At 41.6% G+C, this 25,247-nt stretch overlaps 1 protein-coding gene across 8 annotated transcripts in view; it reads right to left on the reverse strand.

The window, feature by feature from the left end:
- The window catches only part of SEMA6A (semaphorin 6A), a 130,685-nt gene that overhangs the window by 21,477 nt on the left and 83,961 nt on the right, over positions 1-25,247 (reverse strand). The window contains exons 7-19 of one of the 8 annotated variants that reach the window (XM_036309091.1): positions 23,831-23,921; positions 20,665-20,784; positions 19,919-20,007; positions 18,842-19,059; positions 15,293-15,424; positions 12,760-12,915; positions 11,201-11,377; positions 10,693-10,833; positions 10,532-10,612; positions 8,512-8,570; positions 6,403-6,423; positions 6,215-6,265; positions 786-950 (exon numbers count right to left, since the gene is read on the reverse strand). In XM_036309091.1, coding sequence (XP_036164984.1) covers positions 786-950; positions 6,215-6,265; positions 6,403-6,423; positions 8,512-8,570; positions 10,532-10,612; positions 10,693-10,833; positions 11,201-11,377; positions 12,760-12,915; positions 15,293-15,424; positions 18,842-19,059; positions 19,919-20,007; positions 20,665-20,784; positions 23,831-23,921 — 1,501 coding nt within the window. The remainder of the gene's footprint in view (positions 1-785; positions 951-6,214; positions 6,266-6,402; positions 6,424-8,511; positions 8,571-10,531; positions 10,613-10,692; positions 10,834-11,200; positions 11,378-12,759; positions 12,916-15,292; positions 15,425-18,841; positions 19,060-19,918; positions 20,008-20,664; positions 20,785-23,830; positions 23,922-25,247) is intronic. The other 7 variants (XM_036309094.1, XM_036309093.1, XM_036309096.1 and 4 more) reach the window with 7 other exon arrangements.

The raw sequence follows: 25,247 nt of genomic DNA on the forward strand, positions 1-25,247 counted from the left end.
GGCTTTTCAGTCTCTGATTTACAAGACTGGTGTTTTTGGACAAGTAAAGGCCTCTTTGGTTGCAGCTGCAACTAAAGTAGGCTGTGTTACCAGAGCAGCAAATGGCAAGAAAAAAAAAATGACATTTTATGTCTCTAGTTGAGCAAAGAAAGCCAGGGAGAATTTAGCACAGTTCACAGTAGAGTCCCTTTCATTTAGGGCAGCTTCCTTCCCGTTTTCCATGCATAGCAATTCTGCTTGGTTCAATAACATATTTTTGTTTTAGCTGTTGTCCTAGAGGCAATGAGAGTATGTCTCAGGACCCTGGCTCTATGCAAAAGCAGTACCAGGCAAGAGTGAGAGATGCTACCAGCCAGGAAAGACCATGCCCTGCTATTTCTCCATTCGCTGATTAAGCGGGCTTTTACTTTGCTTGCATGCACTTGCCAAAGCCCTCCCTGCATTCACTCCAATGTGGTGGGAAGAGAGGACCCACAGATTACAGGAGAGGGGAGGAGAGGGAGCTCAGGAGCCAGCATCTGTGCTGGGCCAAGCCACACCTCATTTGGGTGGAGGAAGCTTAGAGTCTGTGTTATTTGTTTTGTGTGGTTTCTCCTTGCGTGGGCAATAATTTAGGATCAAGCTTAGCAAAGAGGATTGGGTTGCAGTCTTTTTTGAGATGCTTTCAATCATAGCGTGTTGGATGTTTCTTACATCTTGCTATGATTCTGCTGGAAGCAGTTACAGAGTTCTCCCTACGTTCCCTCCCTCTCCCCCCAGAGGAAGAGGCAATTCCAAGGCCTTACCCTTCTTGTCTTGGTGATTATGGGAAGACACTGCCCCCATAGGGTCTGTGCTGCCGGGTGAATGGAGCAGATCTTTCCAGTCCAGCATTCCTCCCCTAGACTCATACCCCTCTCGAGCCGTCGAATCTGACGTGGTGGTGCTGGGCAAGAGGGAACTGGAGTGCCCTGTTTTCATCACAAATACAGTTAGGGAAAGCATCACCCGAGACACCCCCATCCCCTTAGCTCAGAGGCCAGGAGATTGGACTCCCAAGCTGGCTGTAAGACTGGAAGGAGATTGCCCTGCACATAATAAACATGGGGGTGGGATTCATCAGAAGACCCTTTGAACTTAGAGGATAAAGGGTAAGATCCCATCTCTGCTTCTTGCTGAGTGAGCCTTGGGAAATCACTTAACCTCTCTGGGCCTTGGTTTTCCTTGTGCACAAAATGATGCCATTTAACCTCACAGTGTTGGGAGGATAAAGCGACATAATGGTGAAAATCTCTAGGAGTGTTTGACACATTGTAGGTGCTCAGGAGTTACTAGTGCCCTTGTTTGGTATTCCCATAGCAGCAAGGAAAGGCAGAAGGTGTCCACTCTGGGGACACTCTTTGTGACTGATGGGGGAGGTTTATGGTAGTGCATCAGCCTCTCCCCCATCACAAACAGCTCAGTGGTCCTGAGCCTTCTTCATCGAGGGTGCATCTACGTTTCAGCTGCAACTCAACTTTGCAGGCACTCCTCTTTCTGGAAGAAGTGGTTGCTTTCTAAAAGGATCTGCCCCCACCTCCCTTCCCCTCAAATGCTCCATGTTGCTATGGCTTTGTCTTCTGTGTCTTATTCCAACAATGCTAGCTTCATGGTTTTATGAGTCACAATTGTGAGAGGTTGTTTTTGTGCCACACCGACTAATTATGTTCCGATTGGAAAGAAATAGCTTTTTGAGATCCAGAGTAGCCCGTGATAGATGTTAGAAGAATGGCTGGGTTGGGAATTATGGCAGACACTGGACATTTCCTGTGAATACATGCCTAAGCTTTCCTTCCATCATTCCACAAGGTTAAATGCAGATCCTATGAACTGCTTTGATCTAAACTGGTGCAATGATTTAAAGAAGCCCCTTACCTTTTTTTTTCCTAGTAGAAATAAAGTATGACTTATCTGGGATTTTTAAGTAGTCTTTGGGTATTCAGTAATTTTACCTGTAGCAACTTCTTGAGTAATTTTTAGGAAGACATAGGGGCAACTACTGTGAATGTGTAATTGGTGCCTTTGGTAAAAAGCAGGACAGAATCCCAGGTGGTCTCAACCTTGGGCTGTCATCACCACGCATGTGATAAATAAAATACTGGCCACCAGAAAGAAAGGCTGTAATGATCAATGCATTACATTCTTCCTTTTTACAATTATTATTGGAAGTTGGATTCCCAGGCGACCGTAATACTGCCAGTTGCAGAATATATATGTAAAAGAGCCAGGAAAAGCAAGTCAGCCAAGTGGCTTGTCTAAGCTATAATGATTTCTATGAAAGCACCACACTTAGATGCTATGCAAAGCTTTGGTAACATTTAAGAGGCCGCTCTCTGTGTAGAACTTGTTTGGCTCCCACACAGCTTCAAACATCCACTTTGTTACACATAGTCTGATTCATAACCAACTGCTAGAAACACGTTCCTTTAAAACTCAAGAAGGCTTGGATCCAGACTTTTTGTTTTCACATTTCGGGGTGTCACACCTCATCTCATGACACTGACAAGAGAACAAGGGTAGGAAAATCACCTGGAATTTGAAATACAGAATTGCTTTTGCTTCCTCTGGCTTTTATATTGAGCTCTAAAATTTTCGACCCTTCAATTCAACACAGCTCTAATGAAATATATTGTTAACCTAAGAAAGAATTTAGCACCCAGCATAAGCAAACAATTAGAAATAGCTTTGTAGGCAGTTAAAAGAGGTGTGTGTGTGTGTGTGTGTGTGTGTGTGTGTGTGTGAATTGAAGGGTCGAAAAAGCCTCTCCTCCAAGTAGCAAAAAATTTCTTTTTACCTGAATTGATATGCATTTTAAGCACTTTCAATGTAACTGTGTCCAAGGGGCAATTTTATGATAATACCATAAGTATGGTTAAGGGAGAACATTTCTTAATACGGTAATCTAGGGGAAATATATGCCTAAGGGACACATTCTCTGTAGAAAGATTTCTAGGACCATATGCTGCAACTACGTGGAAAACTCATTGGTAATGGAAAGCTATGGCTATGAGAGGATATTAATGGGGACCAGATGGCAGTTAGGTAGGGAAATGTTTTACACAAATGTGAGAAATCAGCTCCTTCCTATCACTGAAGTGTTAGTCTAATACCCACCACATCTCCATTTTCAGTATGTAAATCTAGAGAAACCATGCATCTGATGTACTCAAATGAAAAAAAAAAATAGAGCAGCATGAGGTTTGTAATCTTTTAAACTTATACTTGAGGACAGGCAACATGTGTCACTGGTGAATCAAGTAGTCACAGAAAGTAATACCTGATTCTTAAAAATTTTAGAAGCACCATGGAAAAGGACCATTAAGCAGCAGTCCTTAGTTTGAAATCAAAGAGGCATATTATTATTACCTCTCCAAGCTTAAAAAAATATTGAAAGAAAATCACTTTATTTTTTCTGAGAATTTGATTCTACAGAGTATATTAGTTTATGCATTCCCTAAGAGACCATGTAACCAAAATAATGCTACAAAAAATAGGCAATCATTTGTGGATATAGTATTACATGTCAATAGAGTTCAAATCTATAATTTTGTCTTGCTAATCCAATTAGGGAGGCCATGTTTTAACTAATGGAGCTTATGATGTATTCTTATAATATACAAAGAGATAGATATTAAAAGTTAACTTTAATATGCATCATACCGTTTCTCTATATCTACAAATCTTTGTGATTCCAGAGGTTAGAGACCCTTCAAACTACTCTAACCTATTAACAATGATTATAGCTAATTAGACACAAAAAAGAGATACTATATCAATACAAGAGAGAAGGAAAAGAATCAGGGTCCAATTCACTAAAAAGGGTTTCTTGGTTATGAAACTGATGTTGCACAGATCTTTTGCCAAGCAGAGAGTGCATGGTTTATTGCAATGATCCTTTTTTTAGGCAGTTGTGGTTTTGTTGTTCACTCTATGAGCCTGCACTCAGCCAATGAACTTTTTATGGAAACATTCAAAGGACACAGTGGGAAGCAGTGCGTACACTTTGGACTGTGAGGTTGGCTTCCTAATCTACATCCTTGCTCTTAAAAATAGCAATTTGGTATTTCCTTTGATGATACCAATATAACACCTAGTGCAGTGCCTGGCACATACTAGGCACTCAACAACTATTTGCTGAATGAATGAATTACATCTGTTCTATGTTTATTAATTCCTAAATAAGCATATCTTCAATAGTTTGTGAAAAGAAAGTCTCCTGTATTTTTCTAAGTACTGTCTGGAGCAGCCTCATTTTGATGGTCAGTTAATCATCTAACCACTCCATCCTGGATAGATTTAGCCTGAAATGGACAGGATCATTCATTTAAAGGAATACAGTATTCCAACTCTTTAGTTTCATCACAGAAACCACTGGTCAAGAGCTGAGGGGGAAGAGGCATTGTCCTTTAAAAGTATTAATACGGAGATATTAATAAGTTCCTTTCCTTTTGAAAAGGAAAAAGAGATACATAGATTATTTCTGTTCATAAGAGGATCCCATAGTTTAATTGTTCTATCGATATGAGAAATTACCTGGGAGTTAAAATGGTACAAATTGATGAATGCTAGGGAGAATCAAGACCTGAATTTCTCAATTTCTGATAAAGATTATTCAGTTATCAGAAGTGATTTCAAAGTATGATATTGAGAAAGAGCAGAAGCTAAGTAGGTTCTCTTTCTGAAGGACAGGCTAAGTGAGAGGACATGTGCCTCCTGAGACATTTTTTTCCAGTAGTTGGTGTTTAATGTGTTGGTTGGAATCACAGAGGAGAGAATGTTAAAGGTTGGATGAATTTTGTGGGCTCCTCTTCACACTACCTCACTTCATGTGGGGGACAGTTAGGAGAAACCAGCTGCACAGCTCCAGTTTATAAGATAGTCTTTAGGACTTTCAAAGAGGCTTTTTATTTATACTAATACTCACAGGGAGTGAGAGTTCACATAGAGCTATTAGAAACATTTGTAGCCATCCTGAACTATTTCTTTGAATCTGAAATCCACCTTGCTTTCTTTTTTTTACTTTCCCCCTTCATTTCTTATTTACCTCTACATTTAAAGACTGTCCTAGAACTGTTACTGTTCTTAAACACAAAATCTATAAAATTTGTGTATCAATGAAACCCATTATCCTATATAATAAAAGCCTAATATGCAAATTGTCCCCTCGACTGGCAGTTCAACCGGGAGTTCGACCAGGGGGTGGGACTGGCTGGCCAACCGCCGGCCCCTCCCTCGGGCCAGCCACACCCTGACTGGCGGCAGTGGTGGCAGGCAGCCAGGAGAAGGGAGGCCCCGGCCGGCAGCTGGCAGCCCGAAGCCCGCAGCCCGCAGCTGCTAGGGAGCCTACCTGTGCATGAATTTCGTGCACTGGGCCTCTAGTAATGCATAAGCTTAAGTTTGCCATCACACATATTTTTCATTTTATATTTAAAAAACACATGAATAGTTTACCCTAATAAATATTTGGTGTTACTTTGAGAAACAGAAATGGAATGTTTCAACTACATTTAAACTTTTCTTATAAAGAACTCAGAATAAGCTGTTTATGGATTTAATAGCTTTGTTTAATGTAGCATCTGCATTTCAGAGCAGGAATAATGGGATAAGCCCTGTGTGCACATCATTTACATGGTGTCACTCTTCCTTGTACACATTCTAAGGAAATCTTGATGAAAATATGTCTAAATAGTTGCACTCTTTGTGAACTTAAATTTAGATGGCCAATTTCATGCTCTATTGGAAAGTTTTGCCTAGTAAGAAGCTGGTATGTTCACTCTGTATAGATTTTCCCCAGAAGAAGGTATGGTCCTGAGAGTCAGCATTTTGGGAATGTTACTCTCTATCAGTTGAAGAGTTATGGCCGTGTAGTTGTAGGCACTATTCTTTTATCTTGGATATACTTATGTCCAAAAGCAATTTTTTCTCCTTCAAGAACTCATTAAATATATTCACCAAATTCCCTAAGGTTGGCATATTTCATGCTATATGGATTAAACTGTAGGACTCAAGTCTCATACATCAAATAGAGGCAGAGTGATTTTTGAAGCATCATGAAATCTATAAATAATTTTAGTGAATTGGGGCCCTGAAGTAATAAAGAATCTGGTCCATGGTGTTTAGGGATGAAAACTATAAACTACCACAGGATGAGTGGCTTGAAGAATTAAAAAAAAAAAAAAGAAATCCATCAACTGACCATATACTGTGTTGTAAGACATTTCATGATCTGGTAGAGGAGTTGAAATGTCTATAAAAAAATAATGAGGACAAAAAAATTAATTTAGAGAGAAACCTAAAGTTTGAGAATACTGAAGAGGATTAGTGAAGCAGGTTTTCCTAAGTAGAGTTTCATCGATAATTAATCACGAGTAATGTCATCCTTACCATTCAGTGCCACGAAGGAATCTGAAAGACAAAAGGGAGGAGAGGTTACTTATGTCTAACACTGCTTAGTGTGACTTACATAGTAAGCGGGAATGAACTAACACAGGACTAAAAGAACATGTGATACCCAACACGAAGTAAGTGCATTTCAATTCTAGCTTGTAACATAAGACGCTTTATATTCGGTCCAATTTCACACCCCCATCTCTTCCCCAAGTGAGTTTCCTCAGAATCACTGCTTTTGTTGCCAAGAGGCAGAGAAAGCAAGAGTTAGTAAAGAAATGGTAACTGTGATTATATGTGTTTCAGAGAACTTAAGCCCTACCATATATGTGGATAAAATAAGTGACATATGGACCCACACTTATAAAGTATCCTTTTTTTACACTCTCTCATTTCATCCTCACAGCCGGGCTGTGAGGAACTGTCCAGTATCACAATGTTCTGAACTCAGCAGGGGGTTTACTTAGGTAATTAAAAACAAAAATGAAAGAAATTACATGCACACCGCAGCAGCATGCACCTGTGTGTGCGTGCTGTGTCTGGGTCAGAACACTGGTTCACTCAGCCTGCTCCTCAGCCTCTGGCCCTGGCTCTGTATGATTTTCTCATCTCCCCTTAAAATCCTGATGCAGAGCCATTGTGCACCAAGGGCCTAACGCCTCTGAATGCCTGTCTGTGAAGAGGTAAGTCCCAAGAAGTAGGTCACGCTCCAGCAGAGCACAGGGAGCTGAGAAGGCACTCGGATAGGCAGCCGAGGGTCCGCTCAGCCCTACCTCCTGCCCGAGCAGGCCTCTAAGAGCCTCAGCGGGAATGAGGTTCAAGGGTGCGGAGTACAAGAAAACAGAGGCTTGATTGCTGAGGTTAAAGAGTAAGTCACGGGCTAGGGGAGAGGGTCTCCCCTGTGCTCAATACTGAGGCTTCCTTCAGCTTTTCTGCCAAGAATACAGGTGTGGTGTGAGCCCACTGGTGCCGTGGACACTTGGTGGATATATTAACAACCATTTTCACATTTTTCATAGATTTACCTATGAAATCCAAATTGACACCCCGATTTTCTATAGATGTCCACACCACCAGATCATAAAACTATGATGAAAATTATTCACTAAAGTCAGCTAATTCAGTTCACATAGAAACCAAAACCTGTTTCCTGAAAATGGCGCCTTAAGGCATCAATGTGACTAACATCCATGGATCAAATTGTTTCACTGCACAAAAGTAACGTAGATCTTTTGGCAATGACACTGTCTCCTATGCTGATTTCTTAACTCATTAAGTTTTGTGTGTGAAGACATAATAAGCTTTTGCCAATATATCATATTTGCAAACAAAAAAAATATATGCGAAAAATTTGGAGATAAGGCTGCTATGTCTCTTTATTTGATTATATCTGATTTCTATAAAAGATAAGAAAGTTGAATGACACCTTAGCATTTTCAGGAGAGTTTTGATATTAATCAGAAATAGGAGAACCAGGATCCTTTACATCAAGTTCTAACTAAAATGTTACCATTTAATAACTTTTGAAATGAACTCAGATTCGCACAGTTTAATTTCTATGAAAAGGTTATTTTGAGTCACCTTGTACTTAGTGGGTTATATCTGAAACTTTTTCTACTGCAAATGATAACAGACAAAAATCCAATTTAAAAATTATAATTACTTTTGTTAGTTCCTATGTTGAAGAAGAATAAAACAGGTCCATTCAAATAAAAAGCTAGAGTAAAATGTCCAACCTTTTTATCATATTTGGCTAAAAATTACAGCCTAAATAGCACATTTTAAAAAACAACAAAACCCGGCTTTCAGAAAAATGAAAATGCAGACATAACTTGCTGCCCTGCATAATTAGTATCTTCTCAAGTGAATCTGTTCCTCACTATTGTGATAATGCACTCGGTGCCAGCACTTATAGCAACAGCATCGACAACAACATTGGCTCTGAAACACACTATTTTCTTTATTTGATATTTAGAAGATGGTTTCTGTTATTTATGCATATTTTGGTGCCAGCTGTACTCAGTTCCACATGCAGGGTAATGTTTCCAGGCCATTCCAGAAAAACTTCTCTGCCCAAAGATAAACACAGATAAAAGCTTCACTTACTGTGACAGTCTCCAAGACCATCTGTATTGCCACGCTCTATGTCCTGTTCAAAAGTTAGTCTTTCAGAAAAAGAGGGGGGAGAAAAACAAATTCAATCATGTGAGTCATTACTCGGGTTTCACTAAAGCAACAAACACAGTTTGATAAATTGAGTGACAGGTGCAAACAATATGTAGATAACAGCTTGAAAATTATATCTTTGAAATTTACAGAAATGAGTTTTATGTACAAGAATATCCAAAAGAGAAGGCCTGGCTTACGCAGTTAATTCAGATATTATTCAGGAGGTAATTAGTGTGTGCATTACTTATACCTGTCTTTTACTCTGATTCCCTGAGCATGTCTTAAACATTTAAATGTTAAAATACACTGTTCTGAGCAATATAGAAATCTATAAATCTCTCTCTATAAAAACCTAATATGCTAAGAGTCCGACCTGTCAATCGACCATTTGACCAGTCGCTATGACACGCACTGACCACCAGTGGGCAGACACTCTGACCAGTAGGTTAGCTTGCTGCTGGGGTCCGGCTGATTGGGATTGGACGAGACGGACTGGACATGCCCTGGAGCCAACCTCCCACAGTTCCTCCCCGGCCTCTAAAATATTTCTTCTAATTAATTTCTTTTCAATGTGCACGAATTTGTGCACTGGGCCTTTAGTTAAAAATAAGTCTTTCCCCCTCTACTTTCTCTTTCACCTTGACCCTTGCCTTGCTAGAGTTTTATCTATTTCTTTGCTTAGCAATAACTTATATAACAAAGTGTTAAAAGATACAAATGGCCAGTGGCTAAGTGGGCCCAACAAGAGAGGGCTTGGAGGTGCATTTTGCTGAGACCATTCAGGTATTGTCTTCACTCCTACCATCCTCAGGAGTATACTTCTGGTTATGCCTTGAATATAGAAAGATCTTGCCTTAGCTTTTTTCACTGTGCTCTGTGATCCTTTCTCCTTTACTTCAAGAGTCCCAGGAAAAGATATAAAGTGCTACCACTGTAGCATGTCTATATTGCTTTTTGTAAAGATGATATAATAAAATATAGAAGTCAACCCTTTATATTAGTCAAATATCCAGGTCAGACTTCGTTATCATTTGCCCTGTTTATGGGAATACTTTCCCTCATATGATGCAGGTGGTAGTCATGAGGTGGCCTTCTGCCTATTTGTCTAGCTGTTCTAAAATGGGAGAGGAGAGTCAGTGATGGGAGCCCTTCTGTTCCCCCTTTGGATCTGGGGAAGTTGAAGGAATTGGCTAAGTAAGAACTGTGCCGCCATATGGCACCTCTCTTGAGTTGCCATAACCTGTCAAGGACATGCATTGGATGTTTTTCCAATGTTATTTTGGATTTCACATCCAATGAAGTAAACACATAAAAGAAACCTTTTAACGAATGCCAGCTGAGCATTTAAAGACCGGGTCACAATTTTAATCACCGAAATCACAGGCATGTTAGACGGCCCCGATCGAGCTGATCTCCTGGAGAACTGCCAAGAATTGACTACCTAATGAGTAATAGGGTCAACTGTTCTTCAGCGCAGGAGAAGATTTATTGGATGTATACAACATGCTTGCAGTACAAACGCATCGCTTAACAAATGCTCTGCAATTTCTTCCCAGCCTTGTATGGTCAATTAGAGGAGCCCGTTTTGCGATGGCTGGGCAAACTGCATCACTAATCTAATTGTTACCCAACTGCTCCTTTTCTCTGCTGTTCTCGAATTGTGATGATTAAGGCATGCACATCCCTTTCCCTCTCTCCAGGGAACACTTAGAAGCCCACTGCCTTTCTTCTCTTTGTGTTTTCAATCAGCCTGAGGATGCATGATTAATCAATTGGAAATCTGCCACCTGTGATATCGGGGTGTTCTGTGAAATGGGAAAAGGAAGGAGAATGGCTGGCCGTCCCATTGATGAGGCTGTGCACAGAAGGCTGAGTGCTGGTGGTATGTGCAAGCACAGTTAACTAATACATATAGAATGGATACACCTTATACTCTCCCACACCTGGGGCGCCTTACCTGCTGCCGGGCAACAGATAGGCACAGGAACCTCCTTCTTTCACCCACCCGCAGTACGGGTCTCTGGAGGCGATACAGGTCCTGCAGGAAGAGGATGACCGTGAGCTACCTAGGCCTCCTTTCTAAGCATTTCCTAATAGGCAATGAGGCAAAGTACATACTTTTTACACTTCCCATGTCGTTCACACCGACCAAGGGGAACCTTTATCACACAGGTGGAGAATGCAACGTACAGAGAGTTGCTTGCTTTGTCCAGTTGCAATCCCATAATCCTCTTGTCTTCTACTCCATCATAGCTACACCTAATTGTATAAGGCAGGATAATATCATTAAAAGCTTCCCTCGGGTCAGTTCTCTTTTTCTTGCCACCATCCTCATACCCACCTCCCAGCCTACAAAGTGATCTCTTAATCTGATCTAAGTAAAGGTGAAATAGATCCTTGTACATACACACACACACACACACACACACACACACACACATCTATATGTGTTTCTATATAAACACATACATTATTGGCAAGGAGAAAATAATGCCTTTTATGTATTAAAAGATTTTCAAAAATAATGTTAAAAGCCACACCTAAAAATGTATAAAACCTATGTCTGCCTTGACTTTCTCTGAATAACATAAGTAATTACTGAGAAAGGACCAAATATTCTACATACTTTTCAGGATTGTAAACGCTCATCTCCTCCAGGAAAAGGCTGTCATTTAGAAAACCACTGTTTCCTATTCTGGCCAAGAACTTCAAGATGAGTCCCTTCTCTGATCCCAGGAAAACCACAGTGTGATTCTGATAGGGCCCAGCCGCGGTGTCTACTGCAATTTTGGTGAGGCGGTATCTGAAACGACAAGATTGCATTCTTCATCTCTCTGTTGGTCTGTCATTCAAGTGTCCCCCTTCCCACTTTATACAATTGAATTGTGACAGAGCTTTCTAGCAATAACCTCCAGAGAAATATATGCATGTAAATAATGCTCTCAAGCTGTTCTGGTACGTTACTTCCATATGCAGAGCATTAGTATGGCTCCAAGGGGAGAACAGAGGTATGGGGTGTGGAGGCCACGTTACATAATAAATAGCCAGCCATAACCATTCCATCTGAAACCATTCCACAATTATCTCTGCCCTGAGCAACAAGGAAAGGCTCATGTCTCCTCCGAAGAGGGGAGGAATAAGGGAACTCATTTGACATTTCATTTAACATTGGAAAGAAAAGCAATGGCTACCATTTTTTTATACCATTCTTCTGCGATGTAAAGCCTTATCAACAAAATGCCAGATTAGAAAGATTTTCAATTGTATGTAGGAGGACTGAGAGCTCCGAAGGATGTGCCAGCCAAGCAAGATACATTTAGAGCAAAGGTGAAGGGCATCAGCCTTGTCACATATCTAGGATAAGTCCTATTGGGTGGGCATCCTCTTTTTCTCAGCCATTCAATACTCCATAGACACCCATTTGTCCTAAGCACCATGGCAGGTTCCAGAAAACATGGACCTTCTTGCAAGTTATATTGTTTCCATCATATGGACAAGAGCCATTATAATACCTTAATATATTTCAATAAAGGCACAGTTTAAAAATGGTGGTAAATTTAATTAACTGTGTGTTTGATGATTGCCCAGACTGGATGGTACTCAGGAAAGCCTGTTGAATTGTTTGGAAATAAGCTCTAAATACATACAAGGAGGAGTACTTAATGCTTTCACAGATTTCACATCAGCTATCCCATCTCGGTTGGCCACCACTTCAGATAACAAATGCTAAAGTATGAACCTCCATGCTGGTATACTTGTGCAAATCCTCCTTTTGTTCATGCTCCACTTGGAAAGTTAACACCCAAGGCACAATGCTTGGATGGAATCTGCAGCTTGTTTTGCAACCATATCCAACCAAACAGGTATCCACATCATCGACTGACTCTACTTCACTGCTCCTCCACTTTTGCACAGTCTGGACTAAAGGGCTACCTGGGAAGGAGATACTTTTGTTTCCTCTGATTGCTGTCATGTGCCAGTTAGCCCCCAAATACCCAAACTCTTCTCACTGGGAATGTGGGTGCAGGGTTTGGTGGCATCCACCCCACTCGCCAGCATTTCATAGTGGAACCAATGCATGTGATTACAGAAGATGTCTGTGCCGTTTCAAAACATGATCCACTGATATGAGCATGAGATGGAGTAGGGAAGATGCCTGTAGGACTCGGTGTGCTTGGCACCCACCTGACCATCGTCCTCAGGAACCACGGCCTGTTGATGACAGAAGGCACGGCCTCATCCATGAGTGGGTGCGTTTTGATGAAGTTCAGGGTATCATCAGGAAAGTCATTAGAGGTTGCGTATTTTTCTAAGGAGGATGAGCCAGCACAGCAACCCGGCCTAAAAAGAAAGGGAGGGAGGGTGTTTCATGCCTTATGGCTAATTCTTTGAATGAACTGCTTCTCTAAGCATCTGGCATGAGGGAAAATGTACCAGAGGCTGAGAGGAGGAAGTTGAACAATGCAGATGCCACCAAATAAATGTGCTTAGATTTCCTCCAGGCCGCCTCGCATGCCTTAGAGGAGCCTCCGCCAGGGCAGTTCAACCTTGGCTGGGGGCAGCTTGGCTTCCCCCCAGCAGAACAAACAAATTCCATCAACAGTGATGGAGCTCGAAACAAGTTGGGGAGTGTGTGGTGTGCACATGTCCCAGGGCTGCTCTATCGACCCTAAAACCCTGCTGGCAGTTCTCGAGGCATTTGCTCTACAAAAGGAGAGAATTAAGCTGACTTTTCCACAAATGTAGAAAACAAAGGCACTCAAAAGCCACGAGCCAGCATATGTACCAGCAACACTCCATGTAACCATCTCCCACTGGGAGTCAGAGAACATCTGTATTTTGTTTTTTACGGATGTTTTTGTTTTTGTTTGATTTGGGCAGGTATGAAAAGCCAATGACACTGAAGCTTCTCTCCTGAAAGGTCATGGCATTATGACGTGAAAACTTTTTTCTATAAGAAATGCTATGGCTTCTCGAGTCAAGGGACATCTCAGCAAAGTCAGATTAGGGAAACACTGACACCAGGCCTATCCACACAGCTGTTTGCCTGCTGGTGCAGGAGAGGAAACTGGACTCTGACAGCAATGGCATAGTCTGGCCCATGCGTGCACTGTGTCATGGCGCTGACCCAGCCAGCCCTGTGGGCGTATCCCCATATCTGCAAGAGGGGCGAGGCAAGCATGCGGAATGATGAGGGTAAATACACTGCCAAATCTGGAACTGGCAAATCACTTACAGTATGTTTCCTGGTCATGGCTTACACACCAAGGAGAACACATTAAGTATGTTCTCCCTGAAACCTGATCCCTCAGGCTGAATTCCCCTTCCTGCTTACCTAGAAAGTAGCCAACCGTTCCAGACACCGACTTAGAAGGCCTATCTGAGGTTTTGCCAGAGTGTGCTTTTTGCACCCCGTCTGCTCTCCATAAGTAACAGGGTATGCACATGCCAGACAATTCAGACAAGACAGAACTATGAGGCTTTCTCTCCTGGGTACAGGGTTCACATTATCTAAATTAGTTCCATTAAATGGCTTGGGCTAGGTATTTTCTGTGGGGGACTTGAGGTGGGAGGAGATGGTTGGAAACCAAAAAACTTAAAAGACATTGGGCTTCTTCCTTCCAGAGGCTCACAAATTCAGTGGAGGAAGCTGGGCACACAAGGATGTTTCCATGTAACTTGCAAATGCTGTAATGAAGGTATCCAGTGGGTACCACAGAGAGAGCAGGCACAGGGTTGCGGGACAGTTTTCTCCCATCCCAGTTAAAAAGGATGAATTCACTGCTTTAGTGTGAGGAATTGAAGGAGACTACAGAGGACCAAGAGGTCTCTGGACAGTAGGTTCCCAATGAAGGCAATTCTGGGGCACACTTTGGGGAGAGGGGAATTTGGGTTGCTTATGGACCCAAAATACACCGGAACCTGGCAGACCAGAGACATGTTAAGGTCCACTGCACCTGTGCTCTCTTCTTGCCCTTGGCCTGAGTCTTGACTCAGCTCTGATCCAGCCTGGTCAAAAAATCCAGGGAACACATACCATTTCTGTTCCACATTTTATTAGGATTTAAAGACAAGAGTTTCTGTAAAATTGAAGGGAAGCAGGGAAGGACAATAAAACAATCTATCCAGCTATGTGAACATACACAATCACTTTATACCCCCCTGGGCCCCAGTTTCCTTGACTACAGACATTGGAGCTAGCTGGACGAAATGGATCTATTCGTCCTAGGATTACATGGATAAACCACAGATATAGAGATTAAACAAAAGACTAGAGCCATTGTTTTAAAGATAATATAAGTAACCCTGAATTTTGCTTAAGTGGATGAAGGTGAATGACCTCATAGGCCTTGCTGTTGTTCCAGCATCTTATCTGTATGGCTGGCATGGGCATGGAAGACACTGGTACAATTCATTATCAGAGGAGCAAGCTGTACCATTTCTAGAACTTCAATATAGCATATAGCCCTGGTTGGTGTGTTCAGAGGTTAGAGGGGGTCTTGGGTTTGATCCCTGGTCAAAGGCACATACTTGGGTTGCAGGTTTGGTCCACAGCCCCGGTAGGGACAGCCCTGGGAGGCAACCAGTCCATGAATCTCTCTCACATCAATGTTTCTCTCCCCCCCAACCCCCTCCATTTCACCCTCTCTAAAAATCATTGGTAAAAACATCCTTGGGTTAGGATTAACAACAACAAAATAGCATATTTTGTATGTACCTGGGCTTAGGCACTCGTTCATCAGGAACTGGTGTCCAAGTGGAATCCGGAGACTTCTGTTCTTTGAATCTCCCAGTAAAAACATTGGCAATGTCAAGCATGTCATAGGCACAAACTGCAGACCCAGGGATGCTGCAACATGACATTTCACACACAGTGTTACTCATGCCCAGGTGCACAGGCAGCTTGGAAAACATACTCCAAAGAAACTTTCCTATTACAGGCAATTGAAATGTAAAGTTCATATACTGAACACAATAAATGTAAGGTATCCTAGTGCATAAAGCGAATGTTCCTGGGAATCAAATTTTCATCAGTGGCCTTAAATAAAGGGCTAATTAAAGCAACTCATAAAGAGAAAAAAACCTCTTCATGTCTTCTGGGACTGCTTTTGTTTAGAAAGGAAGAGTGGTCAAACTGGTGATTAAGAAGTTTCATGAATTCGCTGATGTTAATTCTTAGTCAATAACCCCCTCCCCCAGTAAAAATTTTAGAAAATATTCTACATCTCCAATATTAGTAAAAATTTAAAGTAAAAGTGCCTCCACTGTCCAAACATTGCTTCTTTGGATTTGGTACCTCAAGCTAAGGACTGCGGCAGTGGGAATGTCTGTGTGCGGAACTCGGGAATATTTTGTTAGTTGGTGTACATTCCAGTTTTTACTCCCGTTTATTTGCATAGGACGGAACAATATAAGTCTCTAAAGCATCAACACTTTGCAAATAAAGTGCTCTATTAAGTGCTAAGTAATAATAATGGCAGTAATCTCTACCTATAATTACATTCTGGCCTAGCACTCCTGGAAGGACTTTGGGATTTTTTTTTTCCCCATCAGTGGTGAGAGGCATGAATAATTCATTCATCTGGGTATAGTGTTTGAACCCATGTTTGTTATTGACTATGATTATTCCTTGGTTTTGATCAAATAAATTGCAGGCACCAGCTGGCCAGTGTGTTAATCAGGCACTGAGGTTGTGGGCCAGCGCACAGCAGCATCAGGACAAGGCTGTGCTGTATGGGAACATCGTTCAGCACAGAGAGAGTGACTGGTCTGGATTTTGCAAATGTAGGAAGGATATGGAAATCACCTCATAATGATCAGGAAAACTTTATGCTATCTTTAATTTCATAACACAGTTATTGAAGAATTACTAGTAAAGCAAGAAATAGAGAATTGAGTATGCAAGGCAGTGATCCCCATTTGTTTTAAAATTTTAGAACCCTGGCATTACTTAATTTTGTAAGATTCTTCTTATCTCCCTTTCCAAAAAGTAACAGTTATACATATTTACTTTAAATATTAAGAAAAATAGGATAAATATTGAATTATTTTATGAGGAACCTTGTAATAACCCTGGGATTTTATAATCTTCCCAAGCTTAGAATTACTTTCTTCTTCCTTCCCTACTTTACTTCCTCCTCCTTCCTTTCATCTTTTCTTCATTCCTTTCTTTCTACCTGCTGTTCATTCAACCTATAATTATGGAATCCCTAATCTCAGGCAGTAAATGCTTAATAAATAACAGAGAGTACTGCTCTCAGTTGACTCACAGTTCAGTGTGGAGGCAAATAACAACAACAATGATGATACTAATTCATGCAGGACAACTTGCTAAGAACAGTATTTAAAGAGGAATGCACAAGATCTCATGGGAAGCGACTCCAGCTGAGACTTGGAGCATCCTTAGGGTCACAACGGCCAAACAGACATTGGTTGGACCGGGGGACTTGGCAGAGAACAGGACATGAGCAAGCATGGCATGTTTGAGACAGATCTTAGTTCCAGAAAGCACGTGCTGCTGGCAGAGATGGGCCAGACCATGAGGGGGTTTGCACACCATTCTAAGGAGCGTGAGCTTTATCCCCAGGGCAAAGAGGAGCACCCAAAGGGCTTGAAACCTAACAGTGACCAAGGTTGCATGAGTGGAGCATGGGGTGGAGAGGAATGAATCTAGAGGGAGAACAATAATTTATAGATAAATGAGTATGTGCATTTTTACCACTCTCTGATTTTGCTGAGCAAATATGTCTCTGCGACTGCATAAGCATGCAATATTTGAATGTTTCTTGGGGGCCATTAAAGAAAATACTTTAAATGGAGTATCTATAATATGCTAGAATCTACTGCTGTATTATAATCATAAAGTAACTCAATGACCTCAAAAATTAAACCAACAAACCGGAAGTGTACTCTGAAATTCTGCTAGCCCCTGCTTTCCCATGTACCATGACAGTATTCTTTTTCAACAGTCTAGAATCTAGATAGATGCATTCAGAAGTATAAACAGCCGAAGTCTGAATTATTGAATCTTTTCTATTCTCGGGCTTACAAATCTCCACAGATGGTTAAAGCTTGCTTAAATCTCACTGAGTGTTTCTTGCTGTAGTATGGTTTCATATTTTCACGCATCTTCAGTGGGGAACTCTTGACTTCCATGTAATAAAGGAACATTATTTCATCCTTTAGCTTGTTCTGATCCGGGCTCTACCTAATTCTGAAACACGTCTTTCTAGATGCTGTCCTTCAATCTCAACATGTACATGCCTGTCATCTAGGTACTCACTGAGTTCTTAAAAGTCTTTGTAAAAAAGTGTAATCCAAAATAAAACAGTGCATTCCCAAAGGAAGATAATATAGAATATCCAAAATTCTACATAGAAATGAGAATACAGTACATTTAAATTGTATGGCCACGCCCAGAGTGATGACCCTTTTCACAACTGTGCTAGGACTCTAAGGACTGGGAAAGCTGAGAACCAGAAAATCTAAATGCCTGTCTTCTTTCTGCTCTTTAAACCCCACATATTTCCACTGCTCCAGGAACAGTTATTAGAATATTATTTAATTCCTCAAAGTCTCAGCTTAAAAACTACCAAAATAGGAATAAACAGGTTGACACTCAGTATTTCAAGGTTTGACAATGTCTAAGTCCTCATTCAGCGCTCCGGAGTCCGACAGTGGTGCTATGGTTGGGATGCAGGCTCCTCTGATGGGATAAGAATAACCAGGGTGTCTTAGGTGGGGATGGACTCATCTGGAGCCTAACTTTCACTCGGTAGCATTTAAATATTTTTCCAGGGTTTTTACTTCAAAAGATATTAATATTAAAAGTCAAACAGAATGGTACATAGACTAGAAGAGAAAGAACCATTTTGAGTTTGAAGCTGCCTCCTCCATCTACTGACTGCCTGGACCAGGTACTAAAATTGAGTTGTTTTGTCCAGTATAAAAAAGAGGGCAACAGTATTCATTGCCAGGATTACAGAAGGATTGAGAAACAGCACGTGAATAGTGTTTATACACACAGGCCTATAATTAGAAGATATTGTTATAATTTACCTAATTACTTTCCCTAAAATCCTAATCTAATAACTCCTATAAATGACCGTTAATTTGTTGATGAAAACTGAGTGTGAAGTGCTTTTTTAGCCACAAATAGTGAAGGGCAACTTTCCCATCAGTTGTGAATCTTGTGTATTAGAAGAGAGCCCTTGGGGAAAGGAAGCCGGAAGAACCAATTAGGTCCACACAGCCGTGGCATGGTTACCTGTTATAAGGTGTGGAAAAGGTTGCCAGGACAACGTCACGGCCATTAATACGAATCACATCTGTAACTGCCTGGAGTATGTTGAAATAGAAGTGAGAGTCTCCGGGAACTGAGCAGTTGAGGCGAGCCTTAAGGAAAGATGTCCACTGTTTCTCCAGGACTCGCTGAGACCCTCCCATGTCATTCTTGCAAACCTGGGCCACTCGTGGGAAAACGACCTGCAGGGGACAACACACAGGGAGAATGAAATGCACTCACTTTTCGAGGCAATCTTATTAGAGTTTTCCTTTCTTTGAAAATAGAAACAGAACAACGAGGTGCTTAAATTAATCTCATTTCTAAAAAAAAAAAAAAAAAAAAAAGGAAAACCTCAGCATTGGAACAGCATGTTTTAAAAGATAAGGCTGTGGCATTTAATACAGAGCCATAAATCCTTCAGGGGATCAGCTCCCAGCCACATACACTCATTTCCATATGGACTGCTTAGCTTTTTATTGCCTCAAACAAAAGCGCACTTTGTATGCACCATCTCTGGCATCCTCACTAGCTGCCTCTGGGCCTCGAATCTCATACCCTGAATTCCTCTAACTGTGCAAGCCACCCGGCATTGATTTTGTGCCCTCCAACTTACCAGTAGTGATCTTGATCCACTCTCTGGCAATCATAACTGAAAGGGACATCCCCTAAGTGTCCTCTTGCTTTATTCAATAAAGATAAAATTTAGGACCCTCAGTTTGCTTAAAGATACTGTATATCTACTCTCTCTGTGTGGAGCATCTCATTAAAAAGAGAAAACTGTTGAGTATACCTGGAAACCACATCTCAAGACACTTGAAACTCAGTATGAAATCACTGAACATCTGCCTATTACATTTTGAAAAGAAATATTTAAGACGTCCCCTGTACTCCGTTGCTTTTTTTGCTAAAGCACCCAGGGTTTGGAGGCAGCACAGTGTTTCACTTCCACTAATCTTTGTATCGTCTCAAAATGATGACCTTGTCATTGGATTGATGGTTCCTATTTCAAGGTCATTTATAACCATATTGATCCAAAAGGGAGACCTCCTCCCCTCTTACCTTTCCCATGGTGTTGTACTCCACTGCTATTTCCCTGAAGAAGAAGTAGATATAGTCTCCATAGTCCACTGCTTGGACGAAATATGGTTCTGTGAACAAATTGGGAACTTTAGTTGGGGACAAATCACATAGTTGAAAGAATTTTAATCAATTGCAACCAGTGACATGTTATTAATTAAAAGCACAGGGCCATTAGACATTTGGTTAACACCAGCCGTTTCTAATGACTGCACACATGTGAGTGCTGGTGATTTCAGAAAGCATTCGAGCCTACAAATTACATGTTTCAGAAGTGGTTGCAACCAACAATGAAGACTAAATGAGTGCTGCATATTCCTGTCTTTTATTTTCCACAATGGAATGCCCACATTACAGAGAGGGTTTCGTACACATCTCCTGTCAACCTGACTCATTCAGAGTTATGAGAGCTCTTTTCCTGTTCCCCGCACCTCCAACCCCCTGCTCCCTGTTCTTTTCATGTGGGACTCTGAAATGAGAGTTGGAGGCAGGAAAGATGAATGTAATGTGCTCTATTGTAGTAGCATTGGTAGTTCTGTTAACGTTCCAGAAACTGATGGGAAGTGAAAAAGGGAGGTAAATAAATCAGTTGAGGCAAAAGATGCAATTTGCACCTTTCCGTCTGTCGGAAGCCACTAATGAAATGAAACTAGTCTGGTCCCTTGGGACCTAAATGTCCCTCAAGACACCTATTGCCCCCCCGCCCCTTTATTCTTTTGTTTTTTCACCTTTCAACCATTTTGAATCGTGCTTGACGGTCCGTAGGGTTGGTCTGTCTCCAAAACTCCGGTAAATAACTGCATCGATGGCAAGGAAGTCAGTCACTGTGGCCGAGTATAGTTTTCCATCTTAGAAGAAAGAGAAAAGAGGTGAATGGGGTGGGGAGCAAGACAGTGGGCATGGAGGGATAATAGAGACATGCCCCAGATTGCTTTCCCATATCAGGCAAATTAGATAGGACAACTGGGAAAAATCCAAGAGTCACTGGGAAAATACTTGGCCCACATTCCTAACCATTTTAAATTGGGATCATGAGAGAGGAAACATTTTTCATTTTTAAATTGCACGGCAATTTCTAAGCAGCAGCAGCTCCAGGGGGACAGGGTGAATGAAAAATGCTGTTTGCTTCAATTGATTAGATGGTCCTTGACTGAACTCTCCAGGCCAAGGCCCCTTGGATGCTGCTGCTGCCACCGCGCTGTGGCGGACTGGATCAGCCGGGGTCCCAGGGGAAGACAGAAGCTGGCTGTTACCACCTGAAAGTTTCCGTTCAGCAGCAGTAATGGAGTCCTCAGACTGAACAGGGGAGGGGAGTTAAGAAAGGGGGTTCATAAACAAAAAAGGAGCTGACTAAACTGCTACTTAGATCCTGAGAGGCACTGCTCCCCTTTACCCGAGTCGGGGTTCATACTGAACCCTGCCAACATGGCTACATTAGAGACAGGCTTGAGAGTACATCCAAAGCAGAAGGGACTGAACTGGACTAAAGATTGATCCCTAAAAATTTTTATTCTTTTCCTGGATTAGCAAACGCTTGGCACACAAATAATTAAATGGGATATTCTAGAATAGAAAAATCTATATAGATGAAACAGAGACAATAATTATATTCAAACTAAAAAATTACTTCCTTGGTTCTTTTCTAATGGGTTGCATATCTTCTTTAATTATATGTTGGCACTTCTGTACAATATAGTATTCTTTAAGCTCTCCCACTTGTGGGAAAGCATAATGGTTTATAAAAAGCTTATGCAGCCGAAACCGGTTTGGCTCAGTGGATAGAGCATCGGCCTGCAGACTGAAGGGTCCCAGGTTTGATTCCGGTCAAGGGCATGTGCCTGGGTTGCGGGCACATCCCCAGTAGGAGATGTGCAGGAGGCAGCTGATCGATGTTTCTCTCTCATCGATGTTTCTAACTCTCATCTCTCTCCCTTCCTCTCTGTAAAAAATCAATAAAATATATATTTAAAAAAAAAAAAAAAGCTTATGCAAACATACCTAAGTAAAGTTCTTAATGTCTGCCTTTGGACTTCAAATAACTGAAAGTGGTTCAGGTTCAGTTTAGAGCTGCCTTAATATCTGCACTATTAACAGCCATATATTAGCAAGTGTTGACTGTTTGGGTTAGATTGGAACTGCAGACAACAAACCTTTCTGTTGATAAACATATCTACACAAATCACAACTTTAATTATAGAATCATAACCCTAGGTCACACAGACAGAACTGGGAAGTGGGGGTTAAGGGGAAGGTGTGTGTGTGTGTGTGTGTGTGTGTGTGTGTGTGTGTGTGTTCCTTCTGACCACTACCCACTACTCTTTTTGTTTTATATTTAACACTGGGTATTTCACCAGACTTTTACTTGTAAAACAGAGCACTATTCTGGCATAATTGATAGTATGGCAACCATTCAGTTGCAGCAAGGATCTTCTGTTAATAAGGGCTGAACGTGTGTGAGGATTCAAATATTCCAGGGAACACCTATTGAGGAAGGGGAGGGGCAGTCATAGGATTGTCTCATGTGGCTTGTTTTATTTAGCCCCTGGAGAGTTGGCTTCAGAAAATACTTTGCCCATTCTCCTTTTACTATGCCAGGCTAAAATAAGTCCTCTTTTTAATTTAAAATTAAATTTACGTTCTCCATTGCAGCCCACATCCTCCTTGGTACCAACTAATGCAGGTTCAGGTGTCGGAAATGTGCTACAGTAAGTTACACATTTGGGAATATACCCAAGCATCTCCTCTGCTGGGCTTGCTCCTGCCCATGCTGACATAGGTTTACAAGACCTCGTGGCCCTTACAATGCTGCTTTCCAGTAATACTGTGCTCTAACTTTGGCAGGGGACCCAAGGAAACAGTCCTTAACTGGCACAAGCTGTTTCTACATTCTGTGACTACAGATTTAGGACCACAAATGGATGACACTGAGGATGAGTGAGGCACAAGGAGCTAATTTTATTTCACAATCAAAGGCCTAAAGCTCCTCATCTAGCTAGGATGTGCCAGTTTTTATCTTTTATAATGGAAATTATAACTAACTGCTTCATTGCTTGCTATAACAATCACTATTATGCCAACTCTTCTCCCTACACCCACCTCCACACACACAGCTGGCACTGAATTCCTAAACAAATTTCTAATTAAAGCACATACACTCATCCATAAAAATCTCAATCTGAAAATGATGGCTTATTTCCTGCTGATTTATATCTTTTGCAATGGAAGGAAGGTGTAAGGATGGGGAGTATGGGTCAACCTAAGCTAACCAGCATCGTCCCCTTGGCTCCCACAACCGTTCCATCATAGATAGGCATGTAACCCAATCAGGTCAATGATATCTGAGAAGGTGTTTGCTGGAAACAGGGGGGGGGGGGGTGCTGGTGGTGGTGGTATGTAGCCTCACTGCTCTGAGAGAGCTTCCAGAAACTTCCTAATTGGGCTTGGCAAGCATCTATGACTGTGAGGTCAGCCAGTCTCTCTTAGAAGGAAATGAAAGTGAGCAGAAAAATGAAAAGGACCTTTGTCCTGGATGATATTAATAAATTGTTGGATCAAACCAACTCTTACCCTAAATAATAAATCTATATCAGTGGTTTGAGGTGGGGTTTTCTATTATTGGAGCCCAAACAGGCCCTAACCAATATGTTATGTTCAGTGCAAAACTATTAGCCTTTTCTGAAGGCACAAAAGCATGGGTAAGTATAGCAAAGACTTCTTTTAAGAAGCAAAAGTACAACTTCCATACTAATTTCAAATGGAAAAGGCATTGTTAATTATAGTATTTACCAGAGAAGTAAAGTATGACTGTGACTCTGTAAATCCCACAGAGTAGGTTTGCAGCAGCCAGGAGAGCACGCAGAAGCAAATGCATTGAGAAGAAATCAGAGCATTTACCTGCAAACAATGCGATGTTGGCATGTTTGGCATCATAGGGGCATCTGGCCATTCCACTAAGTTCATCCCCAAAAGGTTCCAAAGTATCCATCTAAATGAAATAACAGGACTTCATTAGGAGCAACAACTCACAGTAGTAATAGCAACTAATATTTACAAAGCACTTATGTGCTAAGTAATTCATATTCATGGTGCAAGGATTCTCAGATACCCTCTTAGTAAGTTTATTGGTTTCAACTGAGGAAACTGAGGTTAGGAGAGATTAAGTCTCTCACTTGATCAAGGTTCTACAGCTAAAAGAGTCTGAAATCCAGTCATGTCTGCTTGACTCTTAACCATTACGATAAACAAATTCCCATATTCTGCTAAAATTGCTCTAGAAATGAGTGTCTTCTCCTTGGAGAAGGAATTTCCAAGGCAATCACCAGGAAAACATATTTGCTTCCCTCCGTCACCCCCATCCCCCCAAATTATCTGTGCAGTCATGACCTCTACAGAGGAGGACCTAAGTTTTTGGTTTTGTTTTGCCTGAGGAAGTCTGCCTCTGTGGTTTAAATCCCAGGAGAAGACTCCAAGTTCTTCCTTGGGTTACCTGGTAGACTAGTGTGGCATCAGCAAAGGTGCTAAAACCTGGATGTAAGCAGAGCTCCGGTGGCCTTTTGCACCTACTTTAGAAACATGTCCCAGCCTCAGATCATGGAGGCTCAGAAACTGAGGGGCTCACACTGGTGAAAGGCAGTAAGGGATGGGGCTGCTATTTGACTTTGGTCTCCTAGTGCCCAACCCAGGCCTTGTTACTGTATGCTAGAGGTTATCACTGGCTTGCCAGTGAATTTTGTTTGGCCATCTTAGTATGTAAAAAAAAAAAAAAAGACTAAGGGAGGAAGGAAGGAAAGAAGGGAGGGAGGGAGGGAGGGAGGAAGGGAGGGAGGGAAACAGAGCACTATTTTAAAATGGGATTTTTCACATGAAAACCTGGATTTCTTGCTTTTGAACAAGCGGGAAAGTCAATTTAGGCCCTTCTTACCCAAGTGGCAGCCACAAGCCACTGTTGAGTAATGGACACCCTGCCATTTCCTCAAACAAGCATGTGGTATCCAGTATCAAGGCCCCTTCACCCACAGAATGCATCAACAGCCTACATGCTTCACTCCTACGTTACCTGCCTGATCCTACAGGCATTTTCAGGTGTGGCAAAGCCTTACTAGCTATTCACCAAATACCATTTATCTTTCCTCAGTATCTCACTAACCGACATTTACCATCCGCCCTTGTGGTTAGGTGTGATCACATGACTGAGTGGAATGTGAGTGTAAGGCTATGCACCACCCCTAGCTCTGGCCCCTAAAGAACTTTCAGGGTCCTCTGCTCTTATTATCCTTCCACATTCTCCCTCTAGACACAGAGGATCCAGTGG

The sequence above is a fragment of the Myotis myotis genome, unplaced genomic scaffold, assembly GCF_014108235.1.
Source record: "Myotis myotis isolate mMyoMyo1 unplaced genomic scaffold, mMyoMyo1.p scaffold_m19_p_5, whole genome shotgun sequence".
NCBI lineage: Eukaryota > Metazoa > Chordata > Mammalia > Chiroptera > Vespertilionidae > Myotis > Myotis myotis.